The sequence below is a fragment of the Hypomesus transpacificus genome, unplaced genomic scaffold (genome assembly GCF_021917145.1).
Source record: "Hypomesus transpacificus isolate Combined female unplaced genomic scaffold, fHypTra1 scaffold_416, whole genome shotgun sequence".
NCBI classification, from domain to species: Eukaryota; Metazoa; Chordata; class Actinopteri; order Osmeriformes; family Osmeridae; genus Hypomesus; species Hypomesus transpacificus.
In genome coordinates, this window is record NW_025813934.1 from 9,157 (window position 1) to 36,684 (window position 27,528).

General features: G+C 50.8%; 1 protein-coding gene across 5 annotated transcripts; it reads right to left on the minus strand.

Moving 5' to 3' along the window:
* Positions 1-1,591: 1,591 nt before the first annotated feature.
* Positions 1,592-27,369, minus strand: agtpbp1 (ATP/GTP binding carboxypeptidase 1). Of its 5 annotated transcripts, none has more exons than XM_047016583.1 (27): positions 27,233-27,369; positions 26,169-26,231; positions 24,752-24,882; positions 21,700-21,767; positions 20,466-20,529; positions 19,872-20,018; positions 19,302-19,433; positions 18,388-18,481; positions 18,126-18,163; positions 17,630-17,838; positions 17,185-17,362; positions 16,963-17,001; positions 16,116-16,216; positions 15,274-15,390; positions 14,480-15,141; positions 14,277-14,360; positions 14,076-14,162; positions 13,800-13,948; positions 13,550-13,637; positions 13,108-13,252; positions 12,080-12,230; positions 11,760-11,940; positions 11,460-11,589; positions 11,088-11,219; positions 10,751-10,927; positions 9,724-9,884; positions 1,592-2,981 (listed from the first exon to the last, which is right to left on the minus strand). In XM_047016583.1, the coding sequence occupies exons 2-27, from the start codon at positions 26,198-26,200 to the stop codon at positions 2,822-2,824; spliced, it is 3,657 nt and encodes a 1,218-aa protein (XP_046872539.1). In that variant the 5' UTR covers positions 26,201-26,231; positions 27,233-27,369; the 3' UTR covers positions 1,592-2,821. The 5 variants fall into 5 exon arrangements, with proteins under 5 accessions (XP_046872539.1, XP_046872538.1, XP_046872543.1 ...); XM_047016582.1 differs by having other exon boundaries at positions 1,592-2,984; XM_047016587.1 differs by lacking the exon at positions 16,963-17,001.
* Between the last annotated feature and the right edge of the window lie 159 nt (positions 27,370-27,528).

Consider the following 27,528-nt stretch of genomic DNA (forward strand, 5'->3'; position numbering starts at 1 on the left):
ATCGAGGGGAGGGATGGGGGAAGGGAGATCGAGGGGAGAGAGGGAGGAGGGAAGGGAGATCGAGAGGAGAGAGAAGGGAGATCGAGGGGAGAGGGAGGAGGGAAGGGAGATCGAGGAAAGAGGGGGAGGAGGGAAGGGAGATCGAGGGGAGAGAGGGAGGAGGGAAGGGAGATCGAGGGGGGGATGCACTGAAAACTGAGAGGCAGCTGAGATGGGAAGGGAGATCGAGGGGAGAGAGAAAAGAGAGAGTGAGAGAGAGGGTATTAAGCACAGTGAAGGGTTCGACCGCCACAGCTTCACTGTCCCCCCCCCACCCAACCCTCCATCCTTCACATCGAGTCTTAATTGGTCTCAAGCGCTTGTCTTCATTTGCATGTTCGGCTGATCTGATTGGCTGCAAGGGCAGAATGCCGAGTGATGGCGGGGCAAACACAGTGCCTTTTCTCAGAATGAATGAATGAATAGCGGGGCAGGGTGTAAGTAAGTGGTTCTCGAAAAATCCCTCCACCGGTTACCCTGGCAACGAGGTGGAAGTGAGTCGGCTCCGCTTTCTACATAACCAATTATGCCTGTGGTGTGCGTGCGTGCCTGTGTGTGCACATGATGTGGGTGTGGGAGATAAAACCAAGTGCATCGAGGCTGCGTGTTTAAAAAAGACATATGTAATCATTTATTTACCGCCATTCAATACAAACCGGCTTGTATGTTTGTACGTGTCGATGTGAACGGGTGTCTTGGCGTGTCGATGTTGACCGTGAGCCTGCATGTTGAGGCCGGGGCGGAGTGGAGGCAGAATCCAGAGGAGCTGTTGAGGCCGGGGCAGAGTGGAGGCAGCATCCAGAGGAGCTGTTGAGGCCGGGGCAGAGTGGAGGCAGCATCCAGAGGAGCTGTTGAGGCCGGGGCAGAGTGGAGGCAGCATCCAGAGGAGCTGTTGAGGCCGGGGCAGAGTGGAGGCAGCATCCAGAGGAGCTGTTGAGGCCGGGGCAGAGTGGAGGCAGCATCCAGAGGAGCTGTTGAGGCCGGGGCAGAGTGGAGGCAGCATCCAGAGGAGCTGTTGAGGCCGGTGCAGAGTGGAGGCAGCATCCAGAGGAGCTGAAGGGGAGTGTGGGGATAATTGCCTCTACTTTTCTAGGACACAGCATGGGGTCTCACACTGCCACAGTGGAGACAGAGTCTCAGCAGACATAAGCGTGGAGCATGGAGGGGGGGAGGAAGAGGGGGAGAGAACGGAGGGAGGGGGGGCAGTTTTTGTTCTCTCTGTTCCAGCTAGTGTGATTGACAGAGGGGAGGCAGGAAGTTTAGGGCGTCGAGCCAGTGCTCCACACCAACCACTCCACTTAGCATTCTCTTCTCTTCCTCTCAACCCCACCCTTCCTCTCTCCCTCTTTCTCAGCTCTCTTCCTATCTCATCCCTCCATCCATAAACACGTGGAATTTGAGGAGAGAAGTGGTAATTTGGTCAGTCGACTCATTAGAACAAGCGTCATTCGGGATAGAATGACCACTCTCTTTCCCACTTCTTAATTCGAAACCCCCTTTCCAAACGTGTATAGTTCTCAAATACACACACACACGACTGAAAGCAGACATGTATAGTTCACATTCACATTTATTCCCAATGATTTCATAGCAGGCGTTAAATCATTTCTGTTTCAACCAAATCAAAACGCTCTGTATTAGTTCCCCACAAAAACATGTCCGTCTGTTTAGCTGTTCACCACTGGACAACTCCCTCTTACGCAACTTAAATCCAAACACACACACGCACGCACAACCTTACATTCACACAGGGCACCCACACACAGCCTAATTTACATAACAGTGTGTGTAACATCTCACAAATAAAATACAGACGAATAAATTAGAAAAAGAACATAAAATAGCCATGCGCTGACTGTACAAACATCATTAATAACACCTACATCTAGAAAACCAGAATATCGTTACAACAGAGATCTGCTTAGCACCCCCACCCACCCACCCCCACCCACCCCAAAAAAAGCACCAATCATTCTCCGTGCCGCGCCCCTGTGGAGCTCCTCTACAGGCAAGCTCCCTCCACATCCAGAGGCCGGGGAGTGGATTCACTACGACATTCACACCGGCTCAGCTTTGGGCTGAGCTATGACCTGTTTTATATTGTGTGTGTGTGTGAGAAAGTGTGTGTGTATGTGAGAAAGAATGTGTGTGTGTTTAAGACAGTATGTGAGTGTGTGTGTGTGTGTGAGGTAAGCTTTGCCAATTGAGGTTCCATCTTATACAGTAAACCTTCGTGAGTTGGTAAATTCAATGTGCAAACACTTGTAGCTAACTTCCTACAGAGCTGTCAGTACCTGGATGCTACTGGGAGATAGTGGTATTGTGCGTTGCTGCTATTGAGTTTAAATAGTAATACTGTTATAGCTATGGAAATATGAAGGACTGCATACGGCCCACTTCATCCTACCACAAGCTGTGTGTAACATCTGGACATTCTCTACCTTGTGGTTTCTCAAGACAACTTTGAGACATGTGAGTTAACATATGCAGTGTGTGTGTGTGTGTGTGTGTGTGAGCGTGTGTGAAACACGCGAACATTCTACCATGTGGATCAGTGAAGGCAGATAGAGGATGGACTGTCAACGTCCATGATGCACCACAGACAGGAGGAGGAAGTGAGGTCAGAACCTAGGTCAGAACTGAGGAGGAAGTGAGGTCAGGGGCAGGCGAGGACAGAGGGGAGAGAAGGAGAGAGGAGGCTGAAAGAGAGAAGGCAGGTTGGTTAGATCTGTGAGGCAGCAGAGTCAGATCAGGGGTCAGGGGTCAGAGGTCAGGGGTCAGGTTAGGTGAGCGAGTCCCTTTGGTTGGCCTCGGAGCGGACCAGGCTGTCCTGGGGGTCGTTGTCGGGGTCGTTGTCGGGGTCCTCGTCGTTGCTCTCGGCGCTGTAGTCCACCTCCTCCAGGAACGCCGGCTCATCCTCCTCCAGCACGTAGGTGGTCGGGCTGCTAGGCAACAACAGGGACGACAACGACAACAGCACAACCGTCAGTGACGTGGCAACCGAGCCCCGCGGTGCGCCGCCCCGGCAACAAATCAGCAGAAGATCCTGTCGTGGAGGCCCAGAAGCCCCTACTTTAACAGATGGGCTCTGGCCGTGGGGACAACTGCTCAGACAGCAGGAGCAGATGAAAGAATGTTACAATGACTGATCGTGTGTGCGTGTGTGTGTGGCGTGTGTGTGGCTGTGTGGTGTGTGTGTGGCTGTGTGTGTGGCTGTGTGGTGTGTGTATGGCTGTGTGGTGTGTGTGTGGCTGTGTGTATGGCTGTGTGGTGTGTGTGTGGTGTGTGTGTGGCTGTGTGGTGTGTGTGTGGTGTGTGTGTGGCTGTGTGGTGTGTGTGTGGTGTGTGTGTGGCTGTGTGGTGTGTGTGTGGTGTGTGTGTGGCTGTGTGGTGTGTGTGTGGCTGTGTGTGTGGCTGTGTGGTGTGTGTGTGGTGTGTGTGTGGCTGTGTGGTGTGTGTGTGGTGTGTGTGTGGCTGTGTGTATGGCTGTGTGGTGTGTGTGTGGCTGTGTGTATGGCTGTGTGGTGTGTGTGTGGTGTGTGTGTGGTGTGTGGTGTGTGTGTGGTGTGTGTGTGGTGTGTGTGTGGCTGTGTGGTGTGTGTGTGGTGTGTGTGTGGTGTGTGGTGTGTGTGTGGTGTGTGTGTGGCTGTGTGGTGTGTGTGTGTGTGTGGTGTGTGTGTGGTGTGTGTGTGGTGTGTGTGTGGCTGTGTGGTGTGTGTGTGGTGTGTGGTGTGTGTGTGGCTGTGTGGTGTGTGTGTGGTGTGTGGTGTGTGTGTGAGTGTGTGGCTGTGTGGTGTGTGTGTGGTGTGTGGTGTGTGTGTGGTGTGTGTGTGGTGTGTGTGTGGTGTGTGGCTGTGTGGTGTGTGTGTGGTGTGTGGTGTGTGTGTGAGTGTGTGGCTGTGTGGTGTGTGTGTGGTGTGTGGTGTGTGTGTGGTGTGTGTGTGGTGTGTGGTGTGTGTGTGAGTGTGTGGCTGTGTGGTGTGTGTGTGGTGTGTGGTGTGTGTGTGGTGTGTGTGTGGTGTGTGTGGCTGTGTGGTGTGTGTGTGGTGTGTGGTGTGTGTGTGGTGTGTGTGGTGTGTGTGTGGTGTGTGTGTGGTGTGTGTGTGTGTGTGTGGTGTGTGTGTGGTGTGGTGTGTGTGTGGTGTGTGTGTGTGTGTGTGTGGTGTGTGTGTGGTGTGGTGTGTGTATGTGTGTGTGTGTGTGTGTGGTGTGTGTGTGTGTGGTGTGTGTGTGTGTGTGTGTGTGTGTGGTGTGTGTGTGTGTGGTGTGTGTGTGTGTGTGTGTGTGTGTGTGTGTGTGTGTGGTGTGTGTGTGTGTGGTGTGTGTGTGGTGTGTGTGTGTGTGTCTGTGTGTGGTGTGTGTGTGTGTGGTGTGTGTGTGTGTGTGTGTGTGGTGAGTGTGTGTGGTGTGTGTGGTGAGTGTGTGTGGAGTGTGTGTGTGTGTGTGGTGTGTGTGGCTGTGTGGTGTGTGTGTGGTGTGGTGTGTGTGTGGTGTGTGTGTGTGTGTGGTGTGTGTGTGGTGTGTGTGTGTGTGTGTGTGGTGTGTGTGGTGTGTGTGTGTGTGTGTGTGTGTGTGTGGTGAGTGTGTGTGGTGTGTGTGGTGTGTGGTGTGTGTGTGTGGTGTGTGTGTGGTGTGTGTGTGGTGTGTGTGTGTGTGTGTGTGTGTGGTGTGTGTGTGTGTGGTGTGTGTGTGGCTGTGTGTGAGTGTGCTAAGGAGATGCAGTGTGATGTGTTGATGTGGTGGTTTAGTGGTTAAATGGTAAACAGCTCTCTGAGGTTCAGTGGTTTTAGTGGTTCTAATGGGTGAGATGATGATGATGGTGGTCAGGAGGGGGGGGGGGGGGTAACTGGATCCTGTGGAGAGTATCTGTGTGGGGCTTCAGACATTGACCCCTGCCCCCCCCCCCCCCCCCCCCCCCCCCCCCCCCCCCAACCCCTCGCCCCGCCCCAGAGAGACGTAAAGTAGATTAGCAGGGCGTGGTTTGAGTGTGTGTGTGTGTGTGGTGGTATAATGGTCAGGATGGACAGAGTGCTGTCTGGAGAGGAGTGTTAAGATCCTTGAACAAAAGAGCTTCAACCATTACAGTCCATTAGAGGAGGCTGCACGGACTGGCCCAGGACACACACACACCTCAATATCCCCCCAACTCCACAGAAACACACACACACACACCTCAATATCCCCCCAACTCCACAGAAACACACACACACACACCTCAATATCCCCCCAACTCCACAGAAACACACACACACCTCAATATCCCCCTGACTCCACAGAAACAGACACACACACACACACATACCTCAGCTTCCACCCCCACAGAAACACACTCACCTCAATATCCCCCACAGAAACACACACAGACACACACACACACAGAGTTTTAGTGCAGAAGCTTGTCCAGTGTAGCTGTCCAGGGACCCTGGCTCTGTCTGATGATGAAATATGAACAGATGGAGCATGCTGATGGCAGGCAGGCTGATGGAGCATGCTGATGGCAGGCAGCTACACAGCAGACATCAGAGCATGCTGATGGCAGGCAGCTACACAGCAGACATCAGAGCATGCTGATGGCAGGCAGCTACACAGCAGACATCAGAGCATGCTGATGGCAGGCAGCTACACAGCAGACATCAGAGCATGCTGATGGCAGGCAGCTAAACAGCAGACATCAGAGCATGCTGATGGCAGGCAGCTACACAGCAGACATCAGAGCATGCTGATGGCAGGCAGCTACACAGCAGACATCAGAGCATGCTGATGGCAGGCAGCTACACAGCAGACATCAGAGCATGCTGATGGCAGGCAGCTAAACAGCAGACATCAGAGCATGCTGATGGCAGGCAGCCACACAGCAGACATCAGAGCATGCTGATGGCAGGCAGCTACACAGCAGACATCAGAGCATGCTGATGGCAGGCAGCTACACAGCAGACATCAGAGCATGCTGATGGCAGGCAGCTACACAGCAGACATCAGAGCATGCTGATGGCAGGCAGCTACACAGCAGACATCAGAGCATGCTGATGGCAGGCAGCTACACAGCAGACATCAGAGCATGCTGATGGCAGGCAGCTAAACAGCAGACATCAGAGCATGCTGATGGCAGGCAGCTACACAGCAGACATCAGAGCATGCTGATGGCAGGCAGCTACACAGCAGACATCAGAGCATGCTGATGGCAGGCAGCTACACAGCAGACATCAGAGCATGCTGATGGCAGGCAGCTAAACAGCAGACATCAGAGCATGCTGATGGCAGGCAGCCACACAGCAGACATCAGAGCATGCTGATGGCAGGCAGCTACACAGCAGACATCAGAGCATGCTGATGGCAGGCAGCTACACAGCAGACATCAGAGCATGCTGATGGCAGGCAGCTACACAGCAGACATCAGAGCATGCTGATGACAGGAAGCTACACAGCAGACATCAGAGCATGCTGATGACAGCTACACAGCAGACATCAGAGCATGCTGATGACAGGCAGCTACACAGCAGACATCAGAGCATGCTGATGACAGGCAGCTACACAGCAGACATCAGAGCTGCCAGGCCAGAGGTGAGCAGGCCGGGGACACAAGCTAGTCTGAGTTTAGAAGGAAGCTCCATAGAAGCTAGTCTGAGTTTAGAAGGAAGCTCTATAGAAGCTAGTCTGGGTTTAGAAGGAAGTTCTATAGAAGCTAGTCTGAGTTTAGAAGGAAGCTCCATAGAAGCTAGTCTGAGTTTAGAAGGAAGCTCTATAGAAGCTAGTCTGGGTTTAGAAGGAAGCTCTATAGAAGCTAGTCTGGGTTTAGAAGGAAGCTCTATAGAAGCTATTCTGGGTTTAGAAGGAAGCTCTATAGAAGCTAGTCTGAGTTTAGAAGGAAGCTCTATAGAAGCTAGTCTGAGTTTAGAAGGAAGCTGTATAGAAGCTAGTCTGAGTATAGAAGGAAGCTCTATAGAAGCTAGTCTGGGTTTAGAAGGAAGCTCTATAGAAGCTAGTCTGAGTTTAAAAGGAAGCTCTATAGAAGCTAGTCTGAGTTTAGAAGGAAGCTCTATAGAAGCTAGTCTGAGTTTAGAAGGAAGCTCTATAGAAGCTAGTCTGGGTTTAGAAGGAAGCTCTATAGAAGCTAGTCTGAGTTTAGAAGGAAGCTCTATAGAAGCTAGTCTGAGTTTAGAAGGAAGCTCTATAGAAGCTAGTCTGAGTTTAGAAGGAAGCTCTATAGAAGCTAGTCTGAGTTTAGAAGGAAGCTCTATAGAAGCTAGTCTGAGTTTAGAAGGAAACTCTATAGAAGCTAGTCTGAGTTTAGAAGGAAGCTCTATAGAAGCTAGTCTGAGTTTAGAAGGAAGCTCTATAGAAGCTAGTCTGAGTTTAGAAGGAAGCTCTATAGAAGCTATTCTGGGTTTAGAAGGAAGCTCCATAGAAGCTAGTCTGGGTTTAGAACAACCTTCCATAGAAGCTAGTCTGGGTTTAGAAGGAAGCTCCATAGAAGCTAGTCTGGGTTTAGAACAACGTTCCATAGAAGCTAGTCTGGGTTTAGAAGGAAGCTCCATAGAAGCTAGTCTGGGTTTAGAAGGAAGCTCCATAGAAGCTAGTCTGGGTTTAGAACAACGTTCCATAGAAGCTAGTCTGGGTTTAGAAGGAAGCTCCATAGAAGCTAGTCTGGGTTTAGAAGGAAGCTCCATAGAAGCTAGTCTGGGTTTAGAACAACGTTCCATAGAAGCTAGTCTGGGTTTAGAAGGAAGCTCCATAGAAGCTAGTCTGGGTTTAGAAGGAAGCTCCATAGAAGCTAGTCTGGGTTTAGAACAACGTTCCATAGAAGCTAGTCTGGGTTTAGAAGGAAGCTCCATAGAAGCTAGTCTGGGTTTAGAAGGAAGCTCCATAGAAGCTAGTCTGGGTTTAGAACAACATTCCATAGAAGCTAGTCTGGGTTTAGAAGGAAGCTCCATAGAAGCTAGTCTGGGTTTAGAACAACGTTCCATAGAAGCTAGTCTGAGTTTAGAAGGAAGCTCCATAGAAGCTAGTCTGGGTTTAGAAGGAAGCTCCATAGAAGCTAGTCGGGGTTTAGAACAACGTTCCATAGAAGCTAGTCTGGGTTTGGAAGGAAGCTCCATAGAAGCTAGTCTGGGTTTAGAAGGAACAGTGTTTCCCACACATAGACTAATTTGTGGCGGTGCGCCACAGAATCAACACCGGCCGCCACACATTGCGTTACGTAAAACATTTTTTTTATCGCTATTTAGGTAAAAACACGCAGCGTATTCGTTCAGCTGCATTTCCTTTCCCTGCTCTCCCTCCGTCTCTTTCACGCACGCGTCTTTCTCACATACACACACAGTCACTACGTCAGCACACGTTAGCAACAATGCATACGCCGTTCTAGTGAGACCGACAGCTACATCAGCGAGCCTTCAGCATTAGTGCCGTAGCTAAAGGTCTAGGAAAGTTGAGGCTACTTTTCGCTAGGTACCGACGGACATGTCTTAATCGAAGGTTCCCCTTCGTTCTTTTGGTGAGAAGTTTCAAGAGCTAGCTACTTACCCGGCGTCATGGAGCCGACCAGTTAAATAGTTATTTAGCACCCTGTATGCAGCGTCGCTACCTGCATATGCAGAAATTATTTGTTTGTTGTTGTTGATTTTGTGAATTATTTCGACCCCCCCCCCCCCCCCCCCCCCCCCCCCCCCCCCCCCCCCCCCCCCCCGCCACATATAGTTTTCTAATCTGTGGGAAACACTGAGGAAGCTCCATAGAAGCTAGTCTGGGTTTAGAACAACGTTCCATAGAAGCTAGTCTGGGTTTAGAAGGAAGCTCCATAGAAGCTAGTCTGGGTTTAGAACAACGTTCCATAGAAGCTAGTCTGGGTTTAGAAGGAAGCTCCATAGAAGCTAGTCTGGGTTTAGAAGGAAGCTCCATAGAAGCTAGTCTGGGTTTAGAACAACGTTCCATAGAGGCTAGTCTGAGTTTAGAACAACGTTCTATAGAAGCTAGTCTGGGTTTAGAACAACATTCTATAGAAGCTAGTCTGGGTTTAGAACAACATTCTATAGAAGCTAGTCTGGGTTTAGAACAACGTTCTATAGAAGCTAGTCTGGGTTTAGAACAACGTTTTATAGAAGCTAGTCTGGGTTTAGAACAACATTCTATAGAAGCTAGTCTGGGTTTAGAACAACGTTCTATAGAAGCTAGTCTGGGTTTAGAACAACGTTCTATAGAAGCTAGTCTGGGTTTAGAACAACGTTCTATAGAAGCTAGTCTAAGTTTAGAACAACGTTCTATAGAAGCTAGTCTGGGTTTAGAACAACGTTCTATAGAAGCTAGTCTGGGTTTAGAACAACGTTCTATAGAAGCTAGTCTGGGTTTAGAACAACGTTCTATAGAAGCTAGTCTGAGTTTAGAACAACGTTCCATAGAAGCTAGTCTGAGTTTAGAACAACGTTCCATAGAAGCTAGTCTGGGTTTAGAACAACGTTCTATAGAAGCTAGTCTGAGTTTAGAACAACGTTCCATAGAAACTAGTCTGAGTTTAGAACAACGTTCCATAGAAGCTAGTCTGGGTTTAGAACAATGTTCCATAGAAGCTAGTCTGGGTTTAGAACAACGTTCTATAGAAGCTAGTTTGAGTTTAGAACAACGTTCCATAGAAGCTAGTCTGGGTTTAGAACAATGTTCCATAGAAGCTAGTCTGGGGTCAGAGGTCACCTGGCTACTTTGACGCGCGTCTCGATCAGGTCGCCCTCCACGTCCAGCAGGTGAGGATGGTGACGGAGCTCCAGGGGGGAGGTCAGCCGCTTCAGCCTGAGCAGGGCCACACAGAACTGGGCTCCCATCTCCTCCAGCTCCCTGGTGCCGATCTGGAGCCCCTGGAGGGAGGGAGGGAGAGGGGGAGGGAGGGAGGGAGAGGGGGAGGGAGGGTAGTAGAGAGGATGAATAACAGGAATTAGGAGGCAAAGGAAGAGGAGGTTATCAAGGAAAAAGGAGATCCATAAAGTCAAATTACTGTTGACCCCATAAGGTGTGTGTGTGTATATGCATGTGTGTGTGTGCAAGCTTTAGTTCATCCATCCATTAGGGGGAGGGAGAGGGGCTGTATGTTATTAATGGTTGAAATGGCAACGTGTGCACTGTACACCTGTGGTGACAGGACTTGAGTTAAGACAGACGCACAACTGACCTACAGACTGGTTTACTGAGAGACCGAAAGACAGGTTGATTAACTGATAGACACACACTGAGAGAGACGCATTGGGAGACAGAATGAGGGAATGACAGAAAGACAGACTTCTGGGAGCGTGTTGGAGAGTGAACAGAACGTCCAGAGAAGAGAGCAGACCCTGGTCGGATTACAGCCCGGGACAATCTCCTCCAACCACCAAGATTTATGTCCCGTGCATCTGCACAAACACTTTCCTAGAAGGGATCTGGGGGCGGGGGGTTAAAGTCCGGCCAACCTGGCAACTCCCTGTTGTGGCCCTATGCTGTGCAGATGTTGACGTTGGCGACACAGAGCTAGGAGAGTCAGGGTGCCGCCAAAAAATACAGACCGCACAGCTACAAAGATGGAAAGAGCTGTTCAGTTTGGAGCAGGGCACACGCGTGCACGCGTTACACAAAGCCATAAGGCTGCGATGAGTCACTGATTGTGCAAGCTGTCTACGAAGTCTCTGGCTCCACCTGCTGGACACACGCAGACACACACACACACACACACACACACGCGGGGGCCTACTTTGTATTTGCCCTGGTCACAGCCACACAGCGTGCTCTCCATGGTGTAGCTCCGCTGGACTCCTATCTCCCTCCACACCACCACCCTGGCTGTGGCTTCCTTAGAGCGCTCCACCACGAAGCTGCAGCTGGCCATGCTGAAGGCAGGGGCAGTCTGGGACAAGATCTTAGGCAGGGTCTGGGGGAGGGGGAGGGAGATGCTGTCAGTAGGGGTGTGTGTCTGATGGCTTAGGTGAAGTTGAAGGCAATTAACATTATTACACGTGTGTTTATGTGTGAGTGTGTATATCTCTATCTATGTGTGTGTGTGTGTGTGTGTGTCAGTGTGTGTGTCTGACCCTGTAGCCCATGTCCTCGTGCAGGTCACAGCTGGTGGCGTTGATGTTGGACTGCCACACAGTCTCCTTCACACTGCAGCCATACATGAATACGTTCTTCTTCCTGGAGTGACCGTGGTAGTCACAGAACACCTGCGCGCGCACACACACACACACACACACACACACACACACACACACACACAGAGAGTGTCTTACAGGACTGTGGTAGTGTTCAGTAGAATCATACAGAGTGTGGTACAGGACTGCAGTTGTGTGGTACAGGATTGTAGTGGTGTGGTACAGGACTGTGGTTGTGTTCAGTAGAACCATACAGAGTGTCGTACAGGACTGTGGTTGTGTGGTACAGGACTGTGGTTGTGTCTGTCTCACCAGCGGCGCCCTCTGGATGGCAGCCAGGTACTGCAGCAGGCTCTTGGTGTGGTAGATGGTGGGGTGCAGGTCAGGAACAGGGCTCTGCCACTGTCTGTTCAGGTCCTCCCCACTCAGAGAGCACCGGTGACTTGGGGGGGGAGGGAAGAAATAAGGAGTGACATACTGAGTGTGTGTGTGTGTGTATGTGTGTGTGGGTGTGTGTGTATGGGTGTGTGTGTATGGGTGTGTGTGAGTGTGTGTGTGTGTGTGAGTGTGTGTGTGTGAGTGTGTGTGGGTGTGTGGGTGTGTGAAACCTACTTGCCATTGATCACCCCGTCAGGGTTGAGCATGGGGACGATCTTGAAGATGTAGCTCTCTCGGAGGCTGTGAGCCTGGGGGCTGGTGCCCATCAGGAACTCCAGGGTTCCCTTCATCACCCAGCTGGCGTTGGTCTCTCCTGGGTGGACCCGCGACGACAGGAACACCAGCGGACGGTTCCCTGGAGGGGGTCACACATACGCACACACGTTACAAACACGCTGTCACACAAGGTGAAAAGAACGCATCAGGTACTCGTGCACGCTCCCTCTCACGCACACACGCACACACACACACACACACACAGGGGTCCTACTGACGGAGCTGGCAGATGTGCTCATTACTGGTGGACTCTGGCATGGCGGTGATGGTCAGCAGCGGGCAGGGGTTCCCCCCCAGCGTGTCACACAGCACGTCCTGACGCAGGTAGATCTGGGGGGTCCTCAGGGCCTCCAGCTTGGCCAGGTGCATCTGGGGAGGGGGGGGGGGGGCAGAGAGGGTGTCGGATGGGCAGAACTATCAGGGTAGTGCAGAAGTGAAGTGTAGTACCTCAAGACTAGTGTTGCTCTCTGAGAGTAGAGACTAGTACCTTAAGAGTGTGTGTAGTAATGTAGTACTTTCAAAGTAGAGTACTGTACTTCTCTAATACCTTCAGAGTAGAGTACTGTACTTCTCTAGTACCTTCAGAGTAGAGTCCTGTACTTCTCTAGTACCTTCAGAGTAGAGTCCTGTACTTCTCTAGTACCTTGAGAGTAGAGTACTGTACTTCTCTAGTACCTTCAGAGTAGAGTACTGTACTTCTCTAGTACCTTCAGAGTACTGTACTTCTCTAGTACCTTCAGAGTAGTGTCCTGTACTTCTCTAGTACCTTCAGAGTAGAGTCCTGTACTTCTCTAGTACCTTCAGAGTAGAGTACTGTACTTCTCTAGTACCTTCAGAGTAGAGTCCTGTACTTCTCTAGTACCTTCAGAGTAGAGTCCTGTACTTCTCTAATACCTTGAGAGTAGAATACTGTACTTTTCTAGTACCTTCAGAGTAGAGTACTGTACTTCTCTAGTACCTTGAGAGTAGAGTACTGTACTTCTCTAGTACCTTCAGAGTAGAGTACTGTACTTCTCTAGTACCTTGAGAGTAGAGTACTGTACTTCTCTAGTACCTTCAGAGTAGAGTCCTGTACTTCTCTAGTACCTTCAGAGTAGAGTACTGTACTTCTCTAGTACCTTGAGAGTAGAGTACTGTACTTCTCTAGTACCTTGAGAGTAGAGTACTGTACTTCTCTAGTACCTTCAGAGTAGAGTCCTGTACTTCTCTAGTACCTTCAGAGTAGAGTCCTATACTTCTCTAGTACCTTGAGAGTAGAGTAGGTGTATGGGTAATGGTAGGCGAAGTAGCAGACGTCGTCCCTGTGGCTGAAGGCGGTGCTGAAGGTGGTGGTGTAGTAGGACCTTCCCTTCTGGCCCCCCGCCGCCAGGGAGCTACGGGAGAAGTGGTTCCTGGGAACACAGAGAAGCTGCTAGAAGGCTGCCAGGTGGACGGAGGTGGTTGGACTTAACTGGCCTCTCTGATTGGCTGTGACATGGATAAAAGGAGTGCTGACGGCAAGTCCTGACTGGACTGCAGGGTGTAGAGAGGGGGAGGTGGTCTGTGTGGAAGCAACTCTGTTTATTCATCCGTCCATCCACACATCCAACCATCTACTCATCCATGCAGCTGGCCAACTCATCCATCCATCCATCCATCCATCCACACAGCCAGAGACAGCAGAGCTGTGCTCCGTCCTGGAGACCTACTTGTAGTAGCAGATGTCTGTGCCTGTTCTGACCCAGCGAGGTCTACCACTGATCGCCTCCTGCACAGAGTACATCAGCACCTGCATGCCTGCACACACACACACACACATATAAACACACACATAAACATACATATAAACACACACACACACATATAAAGACCCACGCTGGACACCCAGTTCAACACGTGCAGGAGCTCCAGTAACAGGACACAGCAGTTCCTGGTAGACATCTTGTGTTAGTGACCCACCGTAGTTGAACTGGCTGTTGGACTTCTCACAGTTGATGATGTTGAAGCGATAGGGGGTGCCCACGCGCATGCCACTCACTTCAAAGTAGAACCACTGGTGGTAGTGATTGCTGTTGATGTCCGAGTTCAACACCAAGTCATACTCAAACCTGGCAACGTACACAGAACATGATCTAACCTGGCAACGTAACTCATGAGCCTATTGAAATATGAACGTTGAAAAAATAACTCCCCGACAGACAGCCCCCCTTTTGAGTGCCGAGACACAACACTTACTTCCTGACTTGAATAGCCTTCCTCAGGTTGCCAGACTCGAACTGGGAGTTAAACTTGAGCGACTCTCCATCATCCAGGACTGGACAGCTGCAACGCAGCAGTGACAGGATGGATGGGTGAGACTGGGGCTTATGAAGGCCCTACACGCTAACGTTAGCTATGGGGTGTAGATACTGCTGCTGGCCAGCAGGGGGAGCTCACCTGGGGACGTCCAGGTCGTACACCACCTTGTCCAGGATGTCATTGGGGTGGATCATCCTCTCGATGTCTTGGAAGATCTTAGACCTGCGGGGGGGAGGGGGAGGGGGGGCGTTAGAGGCAAGGCTGTGTGTGTTGTGTGAGCGTGTGTACACTGCATGCATGCGTCTCTGTGTGTGTGTGTGTTTCAGGGAGGGAGCTGTCACCTCTGCACTCCGTATACTCTCTCCAGGATGGGCTCTCTGAAGGTGGGCGCCACGTGGCCAAAGTAGTCTGGGTAGGCCACCTCTGAGAAGCGGGGCACGGAGGAGGTGCTCTTCACCATCTCCACGTACAGGTCAGGGTCGTGGAGGGGGAGGAGCAGAGCCGTGTCTGGCACCTCCAGCACCGCCCCCTCCTCCTCAGGCCCCTCCTCCCCCAAGCCCTCGACTCCTACCCCTCCTCCTGCTGCCCGCCATGAAGCCACGCCCCCGGCCACGCCCCCGGCCAATAAGGGAGGCTGTACTTGCCGCCCAGCCGCGGCTTCGCCCAATCCTCCGGCTCCGCTCGGTGGCCCCGCCCCTTCCAGGGACACCCGCTCCATCTTGTCAGCCAGTTCCTGCTCTAGCCCCGCCCCCGGGGTGGGTCTGGGGGCGTGGCCAGGCGGGCGGTCTTGGTCCTTGCTAATGAGGATGCTGTCCAGTTCCAATGGAGGGGGCGGGGCTGGGGAGGAGGCGTGTTCCCCTTTGGCCAGGTGACTCTCTGCCCGTGCAGGGATAGGCCGTTTGGGGGGCAAAGCCTGAGCTGTGGGGAGGATGATTGGTCGCTGTGTCTTGTTTGACGCTTGTGTTCCGGTGAGGCCTGTCTTCTGAGTCTCAAAGTTGAAGCCCTGTAGAGGAACAGCAGCAACACTCAGATCACTAACAGAGGTCAGAGAATCTGTGAGCAAACAAAGAGGTCAACTCTAACTGAACATGTTCCAGCTGCTGTTCTGAAGCAGACGTGTGTGTAGACCAGAGACCTGGAAGTCTTCAGACAGCTCCAGGAAGAAGCGCTCGTACACCCTGAGCTCGTCAAACGGACGTCTGGGGTTCTCCCTGGGACGCAGCTTGTTCAGGTCCGTCTCAATGTCGTCGTTCTGCGGGAGGAGAACCTTTAGAGAACGTTTACATTGTATTCGTTTGGCAGATGTTTTTATCCTAAGCGATACACAAATTGTGCATATGGAAAGGACAGCAATTTTTCATTGTGTCATTTTGACGGTCGTGGTTGTGGTCAGTGTGGTGTCTGAGGTCAGGATGGTGGTTGTGGTCAGTGTGGTGGCTGAGGTCAGGATGGTGGTTGTGGTCAGTGTGGTGGCTGAGGTCAGGATGGTGGTTGTGGTCAGTGTGGTGTCTGAGGGCAGGATGGTGGTTGTGGTCAGTGTGGTGGCTGAGGTCAGGATGGTGGTTGTGGTCAGTGTGGTGTCTGAGGGCAGGATGGTGGTTGTGGTCAGTGTGGTGTCTGAGGGCAGGATGGTGGTTGTGGTCAGTGTGGTGGCTGAGGTCAGGATGGTGGTTGTGGTCAGTGTGGTGGCTGAGGGCAGGATGGTGGTTGTGGTCAGTGTGGTGGCTGAGGGCAGGATGGTGGTTGTGGTCAGTGTGGTGGCTGAGGGCAGGATGGTGGTTGTGGTCAGTGTGGTGGCTGAGGTCAGGATGGTGGTTGTGGTCAGTGTGGTGGCTGAGGGCAGGATGGTGGTTGTGGTCAGTGTGGTGTCTGAGGTCAGGATGGTGGTTGTGGTCAGTGTGGTGTCTGAGGTCAGGATGGTGGTTGTGGTCAGTGTGGTGGCTGAGGGCAGGATGGTGGTTGCGGTCGCGGTCTTACGGCGGCATTGTGGTCCTTCTCATCCTCCTCGTTCTCTGTGTCGTTCTCCGTGTCTCCCTCAGCCTCCTCGTTATCGTCACTCTCATCCACGACATCATCCACTGGCCAAACACACACACACAGACCAGAGTTCAATTAAACCTTGATTCAACAGTGGCTCCCAATCAAGTCTACATGGTAGAAGAATGGAGTCATGAGACTTTCTGTCCATCTGACAGAAGGAGGAGTAGATGAATGGAAAGCAGGACCCGAGTGAGCAGCCATGAAAGATGGATGAGAGGAGGGGTGGAGGACAGAGGGATGAGGGGAGGGTGGAAGAGAGAGGGATGGAGGAGAGGAGAGTGCAGCCGCAATTTGATCTGAACCTCTGAACACATCTGGTGTGCTTGATATATAGATTCGGGTGAAGCCTTCGAGCCAAGCGCCCCTCAAGCGTTTGAAGAGCAGTTGGAGATCTCTTGCGTGGACTCAAGAGGCGTCAGTTGACTGACAGTCTGTGTGCAGCGAGTGACAGCAAGCCAATGAAGGGATGCAAGTATGCAAGTATGTACTACAGAAGGGGTCTACAACCCTGTTCCTGCAGAGCTACCTTCCTGCAGGTTTCCTCTCCAACACTACCCTAACCCTAACCCCATTATACTAAGGAGCTGGTTGATGTGTTGAATCAGGGTTAGTTACAACTGGGGTTGGAGCAGAGCTCTCCAGGCAGGTAGCTTGTAGTTTGTACTACAGAGAGTGTGAGTGGGGTGACTACTGCTGGTGTGGGCAGTAGAAGGTGCGGTGTGTCTGTTAGTGATCGAGTGGGATTAGGGCGTGAGAGGAGAGTGAGTCTGTGACTGGGTCTTACCCCTGGAGGGCTTCACGTACACCTGCTTTCTACAGGCCCCTGCAATGGACATGTGTGGAGGGTCACAGCAGGGAAGGGGGAGGGGGGGGAGGGGGGGAAGGGGGGGGGGAGGGGGTGCCCCCTGCTGAAAGTGTGTGTGTGTTTGTGTGGCTGGGATGAGAAGGAAGAGGGAGGTTTCTGTGACTGCGTGTTTTACGTTTAGTGTGTGTGTGTGTGTCTCACCCCCCGGGGGCTGGCTGTAGAGCTGGGCCACAGGCCCCCCTGCTGAGAGGTGGGGCAGCAGGTGCTGGTACACACTCTTGATGGTGGGCAGGGGGAGGCGGTTCTTAGGGAAGCACTTCCTCATGATCAGGCTGGACGTGTTGACCAGGGGGTCCAGGGTGCGTACTGGCAGGCACTCCTGCATCATCATCATCATCATCATCATCACCATCACCATCACCATCACCATCACCATCATCATCATCATCACCATCATCACCATCATCGTCATCATCGTCGTCATCATCGTCATCATCATCACCATCACCATTAATAGAATCATTATTGTCATCCATTTAACCATCATGTGTACTTTCCTGTGTGTATGTGTACACATGTTTGTGTGTACGTGAGTGTAAATACACGTGTGTGTGTATGTACACGTGTGTGTGTGTGCCCCCCTCACCGTGGAGGTGTTGTAGAGCACCCTCATGCCGTCAGCCTCTACGAAGGCCTTCCTGCCCAGCTTGATGTTGGTGACGTTCTTCAGGCAGGTCAGCAGACCCTTCCGGATCAGCATGTGGCGGTGGCGCGTGTCGTTGCGGTGCCAGTCCTGGTACACCGCCAGCAGCACCGGCACATGGCCCCGGTCCACCGCACGCCGGGCGTTCGTCTCTGAGGGGAGGGAGGGGGGGTCAAAGGTCAGATGCAGGAGTTTCAAAAGGTTGAATTGATTTCTGGTTTTGAAAGGTGAAAAATTATTTTTCGAAGAGGTTGAAATAAAAAAACGTTTTGACATGTTGAAAAAAAACTATCAAAAAGAGGATTAAATAAATTTAAAAAGCTTAGAAAGGTTGAACATTTTTTTTTGAAAAATGTCTAAAGGTTCAAAAAATCAGTTTGGGGTAGTAGAGGAGGTGGGGTGATGGGGGGGGTGACGGAGCAGAGCAGGAGATACTCACTGGACTTCAGCATTGCCCCCAGGGTGTCCAGAGAGACTCTGTTGAAGCAAACCCAGAAAAGAGGAAGTGACAACAGAGGAGGGGTCAGAACAACACAAGGAGAGGAGGAGAGAAAGAGAGAAGAAGAGAGAGAAGAAGAGAGAGAAGAGACAGAGAGATTGAAAGAGAGAGAGAGGAGTAGAGACAGAGAAAGAGAGAAGAGAAAAAGAGAGAGAAAGATAGATAAGAAAGCTAAAGATCAGGAGAGACAGGCAGTCCTTACTTGAGCAGAGTGGTGTTCTTCTTGCTGTAAGGCCCAATGATCTTAAACATGAGGTCCACTACACCATTTTTCCCTAGGGAGATGGCGTTGACGGCTGGAAGCAGACACACACACACACACACAGTCAACAACTGTGCCATCCCCGTATCTTTGTTTTGGACGCTGTGCTACCATGCCATGGCCCTGCCATCTACTGGACACTCTGCTACTGCTGCTGAGATCTGCCATCTACTGGACATTCTGTTACTGCTGCTGAGATCTGCCATCTACTGGACATTCTGTTACTGCTGCTGAGACCACTGGAAACCTCAATTTGAGCTTATCCACTAGGGTTAAGGTCCGGTTCATTAACCAGGACTAGAGGTGGTTGTGGTTGAGGCCTAGAGGTGGTTGTGGTTGAGGACTAGAGGTGGTTGTGGTTAAGGACTAGAGGTGGTTGTGGTTGAGGACTAGAGCTGGTTGTGGTTGAGGACTAGAGGTGGTTGTGGTTGAGGACTAGAGCTGGTTGTGGTTGAGGACTAGAGCTGGTTGTGGTTGAGGACTAGAGGTGGTTGTGGTTGAGGACTAGAGGTGGTTGTGGTTGAGGACTAGAGCTGGTTGTGGTTGAGGAATAGAGGTGGTTGTGGTTGAGGACTAGAGCTGGTTGTGGTTGAGGACTAGAGGAGGTTGTGGTTGAGGACTAGAGGTGGTTGTGGTTGAGGACTAGAGCTGGTTGTGGTTGAGGACTAGAGGTGGTTGTGGTTGAGGACTAGAGGTGGTTGTGGTTGAGGACTAGAGCTGGTTGTGGTTGAGGACTAGAGGTGGTTGTGGTTGAGGACTAGAGCTGGTTGTGGTTGAGGACTAGAGGAGGTTGTGGTTGAGGACTAGAGGTGGTTGTGGTTGAGGACTAGAGGTGGTTGTGGTTGAGGACTCACAGTTGGCAGAGTAGACCCTGAGGACCTGCAGACATGGCAGCAGCAGCTTGTTGTTCTGGAGGTTCTGCTTCAGCAGGGTCACAGTCACGTTCAGAGCACCGTTCAAACGAGCCTTCACACCCAACTTCCTGTCTGTCACACACACACACAGTTTAAGATACTGTGAGTAAGGTTTATCTGTTAGACAAAGAGAGTATCTGTGTGAGAAGGAGAGAATGTGTGGTGTGCGTATGTGTGAGTCTTAGAAGTGTGGTTGTGTGTAAGACTGAGGATTGTGTGTGTGTGTTAGAGGTGTGTGTGTTGGACAGAGGTGTGTGTGTATTCGAGGTGTGTGTGTGTTAGACAGAGGTGTGTGTTTGTTCGAGGTGTGTGTGTGTTAGACAGAGTGTGTGTGTGTGTGTTAGACAGAGGTGTGTGTGTTAGACAGAGGTGTGTGTGTGTTCGAGGTGTGTGTGTGTTAAACAGAAGTGTGTGTGTGTGTGTGTTCGAGGTGTGTGTGTTAGACAGAGGTGTGTGTGTGTGTGTTAGACAGAGGTGTGTGTGTGTTAGACAGAGGTGTGTGTGTGTTACCTTTTGGTCCGACCTTGGCGAGCAGGGAGTGCAGCTGCAGCAGGAGCTCCTCGCTTGGGGGCGTGTCCTTGCTGGCAGAGAGGACCAGCTGGAGCAGAACGCCTGTCCCCCCCTTCGACACAAACACCCCCACCCTGCGCCCCCCGCCTGCTCACACACAGAACACAGAACACACACATTCTGTCATTCAACACTCAGATCAACCAATCACCATCTGTGCCCATTATCTAGCTTATCACGTTGGTCTGTCTAAACAAATTCACCAATCTTCATCCGATGAATTTTTGGGTTCACTTGTTTCGAATTTGGAGTGCGCCCCACATGATGTTCTCAGGTGTTAACAGGTTGAGGCTCCAATTGGGTAAAACACCACCCCATTATCACTGGTCTACAGCCCACAATCTGACCAATCAACATAGCAGTCTAGTAATCAATCATATCTACTGTCACTCCACCTAAAACAGTCAGAGGAAGAGATGTTTCTATGCAGAATAATCCAAGTCATCTAATCAAAAGACAACGTCAAGCTAACTATCCAATCACAGAGAAGGTGTTTTCAACCATTTGTCCAATCAGAGAGCAGTTGACACTCACCCACGGTCAACAGCTCATTGAGGATGTACAGAATGTTCAGGATGGTTTGCAGATCCCGTGTGTTCTGGCAAAGACAGAGAGCATGCTGGGTATTACAAACACACCCTCACAGGATCAAGTGGGCATGGTCTGACATGTTCCGTTAGGGGAAGTCATGAACCTTACGTGAAAACACGGATTATGCAGTTGGGGGGTGACTGAGCCGCCATATTGCTGCATGTCTGAATGTCTGACCACTGACATCAACAGGATGTTGTCTAACTACCCAGAAGTTGCATTGAGACTTTCTTGTTGTCTGTCATTTTGACAGACAGGATCGTAAAAACCTACAGACTCACGTCCAGCCACACATTAGAGCACACACTAACAGCCCCCCCCCCCCCCCCTCCAAACAAACAACACACTAACAGCCCCCCCCCCCCCTCCCTTCCACCCCCTCCAAACAAACACACACTAACAGCCACCCCCCTCTCTCTGCGACAAGGTATGGCTATTGTCCAACAAAGACTCATAAAGTGTCCTGTCACCAGGGGGTCTATGAATACACGGTGAAATACCATCCAGGGCCACACAGGACGGCCAGCCGTAGCAGCTCCGTTCCTGAGGAGGGAGCTGGCTTCACCGGGTCATGGGCACCAGGACACCACATCTCTGGGACCGGCATCAGCGGCAAATACTTTGGGGCCACTTGATTTATGTCTCACAGAAAAGTGGAAAGACTGGTGTTGTCCCCAGGTGACATGGATGTCTGGTGGTATTTACATTTACATTTAGTCATTTAGCAGACGCTCTTATCCAGAGCGACTTACAGTAAGTACAGGGACATTCCCCCCGAGGCAAGTAGGGTGAAGTGCCTTGCCCAAGGACACAGCGTCATTTTGCGCGGTTGGGAATCTGACCGGCGACCTTCTGATTAATAGCCAGATTCCCAAACCGCTCAGCCATCTGACCCGGTATGGGCCAGTGTGGTCTGCTGAGCCGGACTGTTGGGATGTTTAACTGATGTTAAATGCTTTAAGATAAATGAAGGATGCAGGATACTGTGCTGTTTGTGTAATTGTTTGTGGATGCTTCGGATAAAAAGCGTCAAATGAACAAAATGTAAATGTAATGTTTCATTTTGTGTTATTCTTCAAACTTTCATTTATACAAGTTATTCTCACTGATATCAAATCTCTTTACGAGAGAGACTTACTCATCTGCAGCAAGGGGAACAATGTGTGTGTGTACTTACCTCTAGAGACGCCAGGATCACCTCCATACCACTGGAACCTTTGGACATGACCTCCTTCCTGGTCTTTTCTACAAGACACACACACACACGCACAGACACAACAACGTTTAGAGGAACTCAGAGACCGCCGGGCCAGGAGTCACCCAGATAGAGCCGTATCCATGGTGCCGATGTACACACATGCACACGCGTGAGATAGAGAGGTTGTCTGACTCGAGGATGCGAGGGTGTGAATCTGGAGATCGTGTGAAGGAATCCCTCAACTGATTTATAGAGTCATAAATTAAACAAGAAAGCAAATCAGGTTTCAGCGGAGAGGCCGTCCAATTCACACACACACAAACACACACTCTCAGACAGAAACACACACACACTGACAGACACACGCACGCACGAGCGGTCACACATACACATGTTTGTACTCGTGAACACACAAACTCGACACCACAGAGCAGTCTGGGAAAAATGACACTGGAAAAAAAAAATTCCAGGCTTTTAAAAGCCTGTGAGGAGCATGATATGACTTCAGACAGCTAATTCACCCAATTAAAACCTGCAAGGCACAGCAGCACAAAGTGTCATTATCGGGATTTATGGACTTGACTGTTAAACTATAACAATAAACTATGATAACAGGATATATAGTTGTCCCTGTCATGATCACTGACCCAGCTAGGAAACTGGATACTTAAAATACTGCTTAGATGACTACATATATGATTTAACACCTGTTTCACAACTTGAATTGTATTCAGGAAGAGTTATCTACAGACTGAAGCACACTGAGAGACCGTTAACATAACCTATGTTCCCTGCATGTCTTCCTGTCTCTCCCTGCTGTCCAGTCTCTCTGTCCAGTCTCTCTGTCCAGTCTCATGTCCAGTCTCTCTGTCCAGTCTCTCTGTCCAGTCTCTCTGTCCAGCTTCTACCTCCACCCCCTCTCGCCGCCCCTCAGTGGCCCAGCCCTGAGCTCTTACCTGGGGAGGCTGGGGGGACCTGGGGGGCCACTGAGTAGCTTGATCTCCATGATCTACTGTACTCCATCCTCCGCTGGTCTTAAAGTCCCTCCAGGGGTTCTCAGGTTGAAAAACACTAAAAAGCACCGTGTTCAACCCCTCCAGGATCTGACTGTGCTGTCCCTGCTACACGACAACAGACTGTAACTGTGCTGTCCCTGCTACACGACAACAGACTGTAACTGTGCTGTCCCTGCTACACGACAACAGACTGTAACTGTGCTGTCCCTGCTACACGACAGCACTGACTGTAACTGTGCTGTCCCTGCTACACGACAGCACAGACTGTAACTGTGCTGTCCCTGCTACACTACAGCACAGACTGTAACTGTGCTGTCCATGCTACACTACAGCACAGACTGTATCTGACACTACTGGAGCCCCAGATCCCTCCCTCTGAACACTAACCCCCTCCTCCCTCCCCTTCCTCCCCCCACTCCACTCCTCCCCCTTCTCCATCTCCATTCTCCTCTTATCAGCAAAGCAAGGAATGATGAACGCTGCACTCGGGGAAGAAGGGGTGGGGGAGAGGTGGGGGGGGTGAATAAAAGCATGTGTGGGATATTACCCTGGACCCTCACTCGCTCCAGCCTCCCCCCTCCTCTCCCCCCTCCTCTTCCCCCTCCTCTCCCCCCCTACCCCACAGACAGAGCAGAGGTGTATGATTACTGTGAAACAGGTCACCATGTTTGCTCTCTCGCCCTGCCTGTGGGGCAGAGCGGGGGAAGGGGGGGGGGGAGTGCTCTGGGTGTGGCAGGGTGCTGGGGAGGTCAGGACGGAGGAAGAGAGAGAAGGGAGAGAGGAAAGGAGAGAGGAGAAGAGAGGACGGGACAGGAGAGGAAGTCCCAGAGAGAACTTCTCATTTCAGCTTCTCTGCTCTCAAAACAAAACAAACACTCGTTTTCCAGTCAAGACGGAGAATCTACTAGCGTCAAAGCGCACCTGTTCAGGAATGCAGTATCTCCGTATTGGAATTCTGCTATCTGTCACCACACAAACAGGTGGATAACAAAACTGGGGCCTCAAGCCACAGCTGAGAAGAGCTAGAACTGACAAACCTGATATGCCAGAGCTGGAGATGAGGCCCAGACAGCTGTCAGCCTCATCTGTCAGCCTCATCTGTCAGCCTCAGGGATCACAAACTAATCATCTATCTGTGTCTGTGTCTGTGTCTATACTTTATACTTAAGCATGTCCGTGTGTGTGAGTGTGTGTGTGTGAAGCCTCACTTTGCCACTTTGACATTTGCATGTCTAGAGGCCTGGCTTTGCAGGGGTTCTTAATAGCAAAGGACAACATGTTTTCTTAGGTCTTAACAGAGGATCCTGTTGCTGCTAGGCCAGGTCCTCATCGTCTGTCTGGTCGCCCACTTCACCCATCAGGCTTTGCAGCTTGGTACGCAAACACACAGCTTGGTTCTGAAATAATTGGGCATGTGTATGCATGTGTGTGTTTGCCAACCATTTCTTAGAACAGCGAGTGTGTGCGTTTGTTTGTGTGGCCGTTCTGACTGGGGGCTGCTGGGCAATTCTAGACGAGAGTCCAACTGCTTTTCGTCGACTGTCAAGTTCCCTGTGACGTACGAGCTTCTGGGGGAGCAGGGGAACTCACCAGGGGGTTGAAGGCCGAGGGGGCGGGGGGGGGGGGTGTCAGAAAGCTGAGCCCTACCTAAGTGTGTGTGTGTGTGTGTGTGTGGGGGGTCCAGTTACAAACCTTACCTCCAGCTTTGAAATGTTTCCACTTGTACAGACGTGCCAACCTAGCGCAACCAGCCCAAACATGCACCCCTGCATCCCCCACCCCCTACGAGCCCTCTCACCCTCTCACCCTCTCACCCTTTGACCCTGTCAACATTTCCAACAGGACACCCTTCAGTGTCCCCTGTCAGCTGATTAGGCTGCTGACCTGCTCCACTACCACACCCTCAGAGGGGTCAACGTTCACTTCTGTGTGTTTGTGTGTTTGGATAGGATGGACACGTGTGTGTGTGTGAAGCAGGACATGTGTGTATAGTGTGTGTGTGTGTTCCTTCTCACCCTGGGTCTGGATGAGGTGGAGGATCTTGGAGGTGACCTGCCTGGCCATGTCAGCATCTGCCAGCATGGCGTCTCCATTCATCCTCTCCAGCTGAGACAGCAGCATCAGCACCCTGGAGTTACTGGGAACACTGGGACACACACACACACGCAGAGAGACACACACAGGCACACACACACACACAGGCAGACACACACACACATAGACAGCCAGGCAGACACAGGCACACACACACACAGACAGACACACAGACAGACAGACAGACAGACAGACAACCACAGACGACACACAAACACACACAGTTAGATATATTTTTAGTTATATTTATGGAATGTGGTCTCTTTTGATGTGCTGTGTAGATTGACAGAGCTATTCCTGGAGTTCTATTATAAACCCATCTGGGATGGTTGGGTCAAAAGTCAGTTGGCATGACAACAGCCATGGAAGAGTGAAGGAAATCTGTGAATTCTGCCCTGCATGGCTGATATGTCCTTTTAAAGACAGAAGTGGAGAGATGGAAAGGACAAAGAGGAAGGAGAGAGAGAGAGGGGTAGAGAGAGAGAGAGAGAGAGAGAGAGAAGTGACGAGAGACATAAACACTAACTGGCAGACAAAAATCTACTCAGGCAGGGAGAGGGCGGGCAATATGGCCCAAAAAGACACAAATCGCACAAGTTCACCAACACACAGTCTATCAGGCCCTTTTTTAGACGGGTTCCCGTTCAATGACAGTTAAACGACTGAGCAGCTATGTTAAAGCCACACACGCCGCATATTTCCCCCCGATCGTCACGGCAACGCCAACCAGTCTAGTTGGTACCGGCCCTGCAGCCACCACACCCCCCCCCCCCCTCCACCCCCCAGCTCCGCAAAGCCAGTGAACCGTTTCATCAGTGATGAGAAGCGTTTGCGAGGCCTGAACAATGCGGACTGTCCCTGTCTCAGACGGGTGGCGGGTCAATGAGGATGACATCATCAGGTCTAGACACAAAGCCCAATGGTTTGAGCTGACGGTGACCTCAGTGTTGCTCCAGATGTCAGGCAGACAGGACAGAGCAAGACAGGAAAGGTTACGGGAGGAGACAGACAGACAGGGGAAGGTAAACAAGTCGACAGGCAGACAGACAGACAGACAGACAGACAGACAGACAGACAGACAGACAGACAGACAGACAGACAGACAGACAGACAGGGGAAGGTAAACAAACAGACAGGCAGACAAACACAGACAGACAGACAGACAAAAACACAGACAGACAGACAGACAGGGGAAGGTAAACAAACAGACAGGCAGACGAACACACAGACAGACAGACGAACACACAGACAGGCAGACAGACAGACAGGCAGACAAACACACAGATAGGCAGACAGACAGACAAACACACAGAAAAGCAGACAGATTGAGAGACTCACCCTTTCTCCGTTGCCATCTTGGGTTTATTCATGTTTTTACCACGTCAACATATTTCAAAACATCTACAAGAAGACAAGGATTACAAGCATCAGTCATTTCACAGCTTCTGCACCTCTAAGTGCCTGCCTGCCTTGAATGTACCTGTCACTTTGTTGTTTAACTCAAACAAAACAGTGTTATGTTTAGACAGGCGTAGGTGACAAGGAAGTACCAAACTGTGGGCTAGGTAATTAAACCACTTACGGTAATCGGAGCATTATCAGTCATAATAGGAAAGGCACTCTAGTAATGAGATAGCTTTTCAAGAACTGTGTGTGTATATATAGAGAGAGAGACTGAGAGAGAGAGTTGTCACTTTAGCTTGGGGCATTAATGACTTAGTAGACGGCTATTAATTTCATAACTTGGTCCATTGCACAGTATTACTTTAGACTTTATTATGCTACATTAAACACCTGTTGTCAGAAAATTGAAGATATTATTTGTAGGCTGAGCTAACCCACAATCTACCATACCGATCTAACATTGTAAGCAGAAGTTAAACCACAAGCCTTGTGACATGGTCACAATCGCATCAAGTGAAGTATTCAGTGAATGATAAACAAAACATTGCTCAATTATCGTTAGTGATGACCTGACATACTGCTGCACGGCCTTCAAATAACCTGCAGCGGTGACTGTTTAGTCTTGCAAACGTTTCTGGCTGAGCTAGCCAGCAATCTACACACTAGACACATTCCCTGTCGCTGGCGTCCCTCTGGCAAACGTAGCTGCGCTAAAACTAGCGATAGATACGGAGTACACAAAGCCTACTTCTACTTGTAACACTTGCTGTGCTGTGACAGTCGCCTTTGCGATTAGGTTACCTCCCCCCGCTGCACATGCTGTGTGTACCGTTATCAAGGCAACACAGTCCATCATGTAGCTGTGGCCATCTCTGGTGGCGCTAGTAAGGGTAGCTAGCACGCTAATAGCTACTTGTTTAGCTAGCTATTTACCTCCGAAATTGTCAACATTGTCAGAACGATGCACTTCCACATTCAAGCGATGATGAATTACCAACCTGTTGCAAAAGGAATGGTTGTTTTTTTCGGACGGGCGAATTCCATTAATGAGTCTCTACGTTGCCTGAAACGACCCGATGTTATGATACAAACCCTTGCAACTAACCCTCCTTGCTGAAGAACTGTCAAAAGGGGTGTCCCGGGGCGTGAGCTACGCGAGAATGAAGTCTAGCGAAATGTAGTTTTTAAGACGCCAGGCAAAAAGATAGAGACATGGTTTACTTCCATTAAGACGTTGCCTAAAAGTTACCAAATAACCCCAGACAAACAGATCAATATTGTGAATAAAGTAGTA